This window comes from Phoxinus phoxinus, assembly GCF_949152265.1.
Source record: "Phoxinus phoxinus genome assembly, chromosome: 1".
NCBI lineage: Eukaryota > Metazoa > Chordata > Actinopteri > Cypriniformes > Leuciscidae > Phoxinus > Phoxinus phoxinus.
Window position 1 is genome coordinate 49,073,779 of NC_136876.1, and position 10,376 is coordinate 49,084,154.

The 10,376-nt window shown below is 36.2% G+C and overlaps 1 protein-coding gene across 1 annotated transcript in view; it reads left to right on the forward strand.

Moving 5' to 3' along the window:
* Window positions 1-1,486: 1,486 nt before the first annotated feature.
* timp2b (TIMP metallopeptidase inhibitor 2b) overlaps window positions 1,487-10,376 on the forward strand; it is a 15,584-nt gene continuing 6,694 nt past the window's right edge. The window contains exons 1-2 of the mRNA XM_079622511.1: window positions 1,487-1,752; window positions 8,115-8,215. Coding sequence (XP_079478637.1) covers window positions 1,632-1,752; window positions 8,115-8,215 — 222 coding nt within the window. The 5' untranslated portion in view covers window positions 1,487-1,631. The remainder of the gene's footprint in view (window positions 1,753-8,114; window positions 8,216-10,376) is intronic.

The following is a 10,376-nucleotide window of genomic DNA, read 5'->3' on the forward strand; positions in this document are numbered from 1 at the left end:
GAATATTTTGGATTATATTAAAAATACTGAAAATCATATGCTTTAGTATCAGAGCGCTGTTTTATAAACAAGTTAAACCAAACTATGTAATTAAGCTTTGTTTATTTCAGATCACAATATGATTGTCAAAACATGACAAACACCATCAGATCACATTTTCTCTTTGTTCATCTGACTGTTATTTATCAGAAAACGCAGACAACCAAAATCTAAAGTTAATAATATAAGGGTCAAGAGCCCAACTAAAACACACACTGATCTCCATAATGGGGACTTACAATTTGTGATTTTCTCCTTCAGTGATTCTGCTTGTTAACATCAGGTGTCTTCAATAATGCTCAATCATCACTTAATTAATAACTTAATTATCTCATTAACTTTAACACTCTTGAGTGTTCATTTAACACTCATATTTTAACACTTTACACTCTTGAGTGCGGACTCATATACACTCCCAGGAGTGTTAATTTAACACTGGAGTTTTTGCTGTGAATAGACATCTCTGTGACGTACATGTGACACTATCAGGGATAAATCCCGGTCTGTGAACGAACTGAAAATGTAAGATTGATATCTTGACACGCACATGAAAACTTTACCGTACTGGCAAGTTACATTTACAGTCAAACCAAAAATGATTCAGACACTTTTGAATTCAAATCAAAAATGTTTTTTTTTACTAGTGTGTGCAGGACTATAGTTCATGTATGTACTGTAAGTGAGGAGAGCAAAATAAAGTAAAATGTGACAAGAAAAATGCTTCATACAGTGACAGTGAAAAATACAAATTTGGGACCAAAAATTATTCAGACACTTTGAGCTGAGCATGTGTTGCTGAAGTGTGTTTTCTTTAATTGCTAATGCTCTTTTTACACACACACTGAACACATTAAAGCATTGCTTGGTCACTGGTTGAGCTAAACTGGTATTATCTAGTTGTGTAGTTAAATTTAACAGCTGACAGATATTCAGCATAATTCATCAGTGAGACAGTCTAACAGAAGGATGGACAAAACCAGTGAAATATCAACTAATTTGATAACTCTTGTCATACCATTTTCTAAACTATAGCGAATAAACTACTGTGAAGGTGAATAAATTATTCAACACATAAAATGTATTGGTGTTATTAAACCTTTTTAGTTTTAGGTTATTTTGTGTGCCCCTTTCGATGACCTATGCTGAAAATATAACCTTTTAGGTTATGTGTTACACATTGCTCAAAAGTGAACACTTGTAGGCTACTACGTATTAGTAATTGTTTTAAAACAGGGAAGTCAGTGGTCATTGTGAGGTCAAGGGCCAACTACACGTCAGAGCATTGCCCAACACCGTTTCTGCAATAGACTGTCCTTAAAATATTACTGTAATCTGCTCACGTAAAAAAAAAAGAAAAAAAAAGAAGACAAAATATCAAAATACTTAAACAATGAGGACATGATGACTAAGTCAGGGCAAAAAGTAAAAGTCATATTGAAGTCAGACTACAAATGGGCGGAGCTCGGAGAGGAATATAAAGCAGGGCCATTCACAGAGAGAGAGCGAATAACCGTCCAGACTGGTTTTCATCAAACCCTTGTTGTCTCTGGAAGCCGCTTGTTTGAGTTTCTCCACGCGTTTGTTCAGTCGAGATGAAGATGAGTGTTGCTGTTGCTGCTCTGCTGTTGTTCCTGAGCGGATCCGCAGAGTTCACCGAAGCCTGCAGCTGCTCTCCTGAACATCCCCAGCAAGCGTATTGCAATGCGGATGTCGGTAAGATTCCACGCGTTAACTATTTCATATCCATATAGCCATGTCTGGGTTATAATAATGCACTCTCGGTCGTGTGCGTATGGCAGATAGCATGTCTGTATGTGTGATATGAGACCGCATCCGACAACAGCTTTTATTCTGAAAAATATCGTAGAATCTACGCAGTTTAGCCTAATACAAATACATTTTTTTTTAAACGTGAATACAGTAGAGGGTATTACTTTTTATTTAGACTGCAGTCTGTATGAATTATGTCAAAGAAAACTTTTTTTAAAATCTTTAATAAGGGACTTATCCTGGAATGTTATTAGGGTTGTTTATTGCCTTTATTATTTTTTCATGTTTTATACACTGTATCCAATGTCATACAACTTTTGATTCTTCTAGTCTTCAGAGCAACTAATATTACCTCAGAAATCAGAATATTAAACTTGCTTATGTAATATGCTTTAATTAATAAGGCTATATCAGTGGGATTGGGAATACCAACATCCTCCTATGTCTTTATTTTTATCTTGATAGTATAATTCGCTCTGTTTCATATTCTCATTTATCAATGCGGATAATAACTTTATTTAACAAGTTGTTTCCTTGTTACACCTTACATGTGCGTACTATAGTAACAGTAAATTATGTATAATTACAAACTGTAAACCAAACCCTAACATTATCCGTGCAATTACATGTTAATTCATATTACTCACTACTTATTGGTGTAACAAGGACCAGAAATGGGTGGTAAATCTTAAGTATTGTAGATATATCATTGTAATGGTATAAATCATAGTTGCTGTTTTTGTGGCAATATAATCTAGTGAATTAAATACTGTAGAAATGAAAGGTATTTAATCTCTCATTTGATTATTTTCTCTTTTTTTTGGCTTCATGGGCAAAAATAAATAAATAATATTATTCATAAATGAATGACGAGTCTCACATTATATATTAGTAATTTAATAACAACAAAACACAAAACTAAACAACTAATATTCCGATGATTGGATGATTCACTTTTCACAAGTCATTATAAAACAATTTAACACACACCTCTTAAATTCTGTATAATAATACAGAGGTGTGACGTTACTTGGCAACAATAAATAAATAAACGCATCACTTCCCTTAATAACAAGTTCTGCTAAATTCTGACTTGTTTGGGACACATCCCACTTTACATTATATATATATATTGCATATTGTACCCCATTAAACAAAAAAAATCATAATGATTATTACCTAAGAATAATTCAGTAAATAAATAAATGTAATTTTGAAGCACTCGACAGATTAATTATCATGTCCCTAAACATTTCTCAACTTCACTTTGAATTAAAGGTCACTTATATATTTCTAAATGATCAATTTTGAGTTGGTTATTTATTTACTTATTCTCTTTTACATAGATGAAATACAATTGTTTGCATATGATGCAATTGATACATATATATTATGCAATTATAATGATATACAATTATAATATTAAATCAATTAAAATCTATATAAAAAAGTAAAACCATTAAATTAGTTTACAGTCCACCCTGTAACATTGCTGTTATTTGCCCTTTAAAAACTTAAGCAACTCCAAGAACAAAGTAAGTGTTAGTCATAAACCTTTCTCTCTTTCTCTCATTTTTTTTAGAAGACTTACAGCATAAAACATGTCCACCCTGTTGTGTCAATTTAGACTGGACATGAAAACTTTTAATTATTGATGATTTTTATAAATATATTACAACTCCTCCTTAATGTTAATCATCTGCTAGCTGGCATGTTGTTCTTTTCTATCTAGTAATGGGCATCATCATTATAGCTTAAAACATCCAGTCAAAAAATCTGAAAATGCTCAAACCTAATAATTCAGATCAAATATTACATAGAAATATAGGATATTTTCCACCCTGTTACATGACACATTTACAATGCAAAGAATAACAGGGTGGAAAATATCCTATATTTCTATGAAATATTTGATCTGAATTATTAGGTTATACTTGAGCATTTTCTGATTTGTTGACACATTTTGTGCCTCTGATAAGCCTAAAAAATAACCGATTTTTAAACCATTGTTTTTAACAAACCAGCTCAGTCCAAAATCCACCAACCTATAGGAACGACCCGTCTACCGCTGCATAAACTATATTGCAGGATCTTTATCTGTTGACGCATTTCTACATCTGTGCGGCGGCATACTTGGAAAACCAGTGATGTTGAAGTGATGGGGAGAATCGTATGCCTAATTTTAGCTTCGTTGTGTCATTGTGTGTAACCAGCCTCAGATCCTCTGACCTTTGGTGTCCCGATACCCTGCCATTACATGACCTATGCAGTTTCCATTGTCTGTAGTAGCCCTGTGAGTAAAACCTCTGTCAACAGGCCGATTACAAACTGCACACATTGAGAAAGTACTGTCACATGTATAGCAACATATTGTGGTTTGTCTTTGGCGTTAGTCAGATGGTCATTACATGACTTGGGATGCTGAAACTTGGGCCACTGTAGTCAGACCCCAATGACCACACGCCCACCTGTACATTTAGTGATTGGTTGAAAACAACATCTGCTGCCCACCACAGGAATGGACAATCTCATGCTTGTCTGTGGCATCATGATCCTGGCCGTTTCAAACTCCCACATCACGTTTGCCTGATGGTTTGGAGAGAGTCAAGTCACATAGCGCTTTGTTCAATCCAGATTGTTTCAAAGCAGCTTCACAGTGATAAACAGGGGAAATAACTGTGTTAATGTTGGTAAATATAAAACAATTATGGAATAGTGTCATTATTAAGCTCAGTTCAGTTCAGTGTTGATTAAGTTCAGTTCAATACAAGTGTCAATAGGCCCTATGCACAGCTGCACTACTTCCTGAACTTAAGCAGGGTCCTTTGTTTCCTGTCTGCCAGGATTGGCCAAACTGATTAATCCAGGTGTGTCTGATAAATTATTGTTGTTGGTCAGACACACCTGGATTAATCAGTTTGGCCAATCCTGGCAGACAGGAAACAAAGGACCCTGCTTAAGTTCAGGAAGTAGTGCAGCTGTGCATAGGGCCTATGCTGGAAAGTTCATCAGTGATGAAATGCGTTCAATTCAACTATAAAGCAACTCTACAGACGACAATAGTGTTGCCATTCAGCTCAATTTAGTTCAGTGTTGATTCAATTCAGTTCAATAACAGAATCAATGATGCAGAGGTCATTAATTATTGAATAAGTTGATGCTCCGTTTACACAACATAGTTTTGAACTGAAAATTGAACATTTTGTATAAGTTGTGGCTTAAAATTACATTTTGTATAAGTTTGTAAAAAAACATTTTGTATAAGTTGTGGCGTTCATTTGGCCTTAAAATTAGTTTCAGCAAGTTTTTGAAAACAATATCGTTATCATCTCCTTGTAAACTACAAAAGCGCGAATTTGCGCGAACAAGCGACGAGAATACTTTTTGTGCACAAAAAAGAACTAAAATAAGGACTTTATTCAACTATTGATTTTCTGAGTGAGTTCACGTAGTGTAACAGTGCAGCGCTTCTGGGTTGTACGTCAGAACGCAGGCTCACTATTGGCTGACGCTGGTCATGTGTGTGATGCTGGCCAATAGGGAGCCTGCGTTCTGACGTATAACCCAGAAACGCTGCGCTGTTACACTACGTGAACTCACTCAGAGGCCCACACAGAAGAAAATTAATTGAATAAATGAGTTGAATAAAGTCATTATTTTTGTGTGTTTCTGCGCACAAAAAGTATTTTCGTCGCTTGATAAACTTAAGGTTGAGCCACTGTAGTCACTTTGACTATTTCAAACATTGTCTTTACTAACTTTTCTGGGCCGGCTAGTTTCAATTACAATAGAAGCCTATGGAGGAGTGAGTCAGCTCTCCGATTTAATCAAAAATATCTTCATTTGTGTTGCGAAGATGAACGAAAGTCTTACGGGGTTGGCACAACATGAGGGAGAGTAATTACTGACAGGGTGAACTAACCCTTTAAGCCCAAAGTATATACTTAATTTTTTACGAGTACGCTAGTGTATGCTTACAGTCGAACACGTAGCCTTTCAAAGTTTGTGAACGCAACCGGTCGACACATGCACTCTAGAAAGTGCTACGGTATTCCCATGTGACCTGCAGAACCTGTAAATGAATAATGTGTAGGGCTCCCTTTCCCCCTCGCATACCTGGAGCTGAAAACAGCACACACACTGTGTGGCCAACTTCCGCCTCGGTATGATGGAATGAATGTGTGGAAAAGGGAGGCTGTGATTAAACCAGCATAAACCCTGTGTGTGTGTTACTGATGAGACGGGCATGCCTGACTTCACTTGAGACTGGGATCCTGTGGGTGTATTTGGCATTCTGAGTGCGTGGCCAATAGAAAAGACGCTCTGTGTTTGGGCCTGAATATGCGGACGGTGTGTATGTTGGGCTCTCTGAAAACTCAGATAGACGAGGGGAAGAGTTTTATACGGATATGTTATCTCTCTGATTCCTATACAATACCGTTTAAAAGTTTGAGTAAATGTTTTTACAAGAAGTCAAGGCTGCATTTATTTGATCAAAAATACTGTAAAAACAGGAAATGTACTGTGAAATATTATTACAGCCAAGTAATATTTTCTATAATAATAAGTAATACATTTTCTGCCAAGTGTCGTCTTTGAAAAGAGATCAAACTTAAGTCTCTAAAGCAATCAAGATTCACGACGAGTTTAAGGCGAGACACTACAGGTGAATAGGGTATAATTTAAAAATAGTAGAGATCACCATGAAACTTCCTCAGTTGATAACTTACACAAGTTCATAAAAAAAAAATTATTACAAGTTTTTGAAATGTGTATGTTTAATTATGCAAATTAGGCATCATCTCATTAAATATGCGCAATTTTGGATATATTTTCGGTAGATAGATCTGAACATATATGATAAAGCCAGGTGCAAAATTCTTTTTTCATTTTGATTACACACAAGATGAAAAAAGATGTTCAGAGGGATTTCAGGATATATGCTTTCATTACCTAGGAAATCTAAATATACTGTCCATAGCCTTAAAAAAATTGATTTTCGCCATATATTTTTTTATTAAAATGCCACATAAATCAGGCCAGAAATGATTTATTAACAAATCCCTCTGAACATATCTTCAGAATACTGATAAGTGTATAACTGGAGAGTTTGGTGTACATCGGCTGAGATGTGTCACTGGAGAATGACAAAAAACTAATTTTGAGAAAAAGGCATTTAAAGATTTGTAATGTAAAAAATCATACTTTTTTAGTGGAAACAACTATTTACTGACACAATATCTCATCAGATCATTAGCAACAACAATACAAACCACCTAAATCACATCAAAACTTATAAACACAGCATTTATGGCCTTCAACTGAACAGAAAAACAGTCAAAAACACACATCTAAATGTCAGAGCGCGTCACGTGATGCATCTGAACCAATCACGGTGTCAGAAATTGACATCAGCCAATGAGATTTCGCTTTTAGAGTTAAATGCCCATTGTATTTTCACGATTGGTTGCTGATTAAAAGGAAATGACCATATTTGGATCCGACAACATTGTACAGGAGAGAGAGAGCTTCACAGTGGTGTGTGAGATTAAAGGAAGCAGACAGAGATCGCAGAGCAGCGCGTTAAGAACGCCAACTTTTGTTGAATTTCGGAGAAATCTACAGACGCTAATGGACAAAGTGTCGTAAAATAAAGACCTAAATGTGTTTTTTTGGAAAAGCTATGTTTTTGCCTGCCGTGTCTCGCCTTAAATTGGAAATAAAATTTTCAGGTCTATGCTCAAAAAGTGAATAAATGGATTAGAAATACAGCGTCAATATAATTTAATATCACAAAATCCCCTAAAAATACAAAATATTAAATCAAAAACATTATCGAACTAAAATATAGTACATTCATTTCATTAAAAAATAAATAAATAATTTTTGACCGACACGCGAAGAGTACCGAGGGCTTAGAGGAAGAAGCTCTCATGTACAAATTTAGTCTTTCAATCTCTGTTTTGTTCAAAGCATGTGCTCCTACCCACTGAATTAGCTTATTATAGAGAGATGCGTTTGGGCTGAGCGTTTGGTATTTGTATGTCAGCAGCTCTATGGGGAGGGAGGAGATTAAGGCGGGCGAGCGAGCGTCCTGCGAGAGTCAGACTGCTGACTGGCTTCCTGAGAGCACATTCCTCACACGGCCCTCCGCTAATCAAACACTCATGTGTCTCCATACACACGCCCCGCTCTCAGCACCTGTAGCACACACACATGATACATCATCTCTCTCCATACTTGTATGGAGGATAACACGGGGTTAGAAACATTTCAGGTTGAATGAATGTGTTTTGTTTTTTCAGTCATCAGAGCCAAAGTAGTCGGACGGAAGGAGGTGGTTACCGGCAATGATGCCTATGGCTATCCAATCAAAATGATCCGATATGACGTCAAACAGATGAAGGTTAGTGGAGACTATTCTTACACGAATCCAAGGACAAAACCAATGATAGAATTAATTATAAGATATACACCATTACTGTGATACAATTACTCAATACAATTGCCACTGTTGCCTTGGCTTTTGGCTTGCTTAGTACTTGGGGACATTTAATATTTAACATTATTATTGATCTGCCTTCCTTAAAGGGTAACTCTCGCCAAAATCGAACCTAGGCTCTATTTGTTGATCTACCCGAGTCAAACATTCGTGTAAAAGCATAATTAGAATGGAAACGACACTTTTAAGATTGACCGTATTTTCGTTTTCGGTCAAAATGCCGTTTGAATGAGAGTGAATGGGGCACTTCTATGATAGCATCAAAATCGCTATTTTTAAAACACTAATGCGGCTCGACACAACATGAAACTGTGCTGGAAGTATCACCAGGGGCTGTTTGTGTACACAAAGTTTACTAAAAATAACGATTTTGAACAACTCACTGTGTTTCCGTCCGCCGGCATTTTGTCAGTCAAAAGTAGTCGATCTCCGAATGCAACGTAATGAACTGACTCCATATGAGGAAATGTCATGAACTTGTAATAACTTAGACACTTAGCTCATGGCAATATCTCATGGAAACAAGCTTTAGGAGCTTTCCATCTTTACTCTCCTCATGTTACGTTGCGTTCGGAGATCGACTACTTCTGACTGACAAAATTCCAGCCACCGCAAACACTAACTGATAAAGTGAGTCGTACAAAACCTTTCTTTTTAGCAAACTCTGTGTACACAAACAATGTAGTCAATGCTGGAGTTCATGTGTAGAGCCGCTGGTGACACTTCCAGCACAGTTTCATGTTGTGTCGAGCCGCATTAGTGTTTTAAAAACAGTGATTTTGATGCTATCATAGTCGTGCCCCATTCACTCCCATTCAAAAGGCATTTTGACCGAAAACGATTTTGGCGAGAGTTACCCTTTAAAGGTTGTGTACGTAAGAATTGTCTAAAGAACTTTTTTTCAAATTGGCTTAAACTGTCTTTATATACCAATACATAATTAAAATGTTAGTACTTTGAAAAAGAGAGCATAAAAATCGAGTGACTATAGTGTATTTAATCTTCAAAAAACACAGCTCATTAATTCCTACCGGGACGAAACAAGTGATTGGCTTGCGCCTCTCCGTCGCCATGACTACCGCCGCTATTACTGGCTCTGTGCGCGCAGTCGCGCACCCGTTTTTAGCTGGGAGTGAATGGAATTAATGAGCTGTGTTTATTGAAGATTAAATACACTAGAGTCACTCAGTTTTTTATACTCTCTATTTCAGAGTACTTGCATTTTAATTATGTATTGGTATATAAAGACAGTTTAAACAGTTTTTTTAGACAATTCTGACCTACCCAACCTTTAAGGTGGACGATGATGCAACTTTCTTCTAGACACAAACTTTGTTGTGTTATTTTCATGTTATCACTGTAAAGCTGCTTTGATACAATCTGTATACTAAAAAGCGCTATATAAATAAAGGTGACTTGACTTGACTAACTCATATCATGATAAATGGCAAGTTGCAACATAGCCTTATTGAAAAAATCTGCCAACATTTGTACTTATACCTGAACATACAGTTGAAAACAACCTGAACCCGCTGAAATAAACCCTAAAACACCAATAACTATTCCTTTTCACACAAATTACGATGACATGGGCAGATTAAACACACATTTTCACGTGGTTCCTTGCACCGTACTAATGTCATGACCTCAACACTTTTACCACAGTGCATGATTTTGTAAACTAATACATTTAGATGTTTGCATCACACAACAGCACCATATGCATTACTGTCCTGACCAGGTAATAACTCAAAGGCTTGATGGAGGAAGATAAAATGCTTTAGCAAAGGAATATTATATCTCCGATTTACACTGTCGGTTATGTTTAGTGTAGGTGGCTTTTCATTTCAATGAAATACTGGCAGATTCACGGTCATCTGGTTTTGGATAAAGACGCCACGTTTTAAAATAAAACTCTTTTTTCTCTCACACTTTGAAAGTGTTGTGAAATGTGGAACAAGCAACGTGATATTTCGCCACAGGCATGTTTTTTCCAGTGAGCCCGAGTTGCTTCATTGTTCATTATTGCTAATGACTTCAAAATACGTGTGTAAATAAATGCATA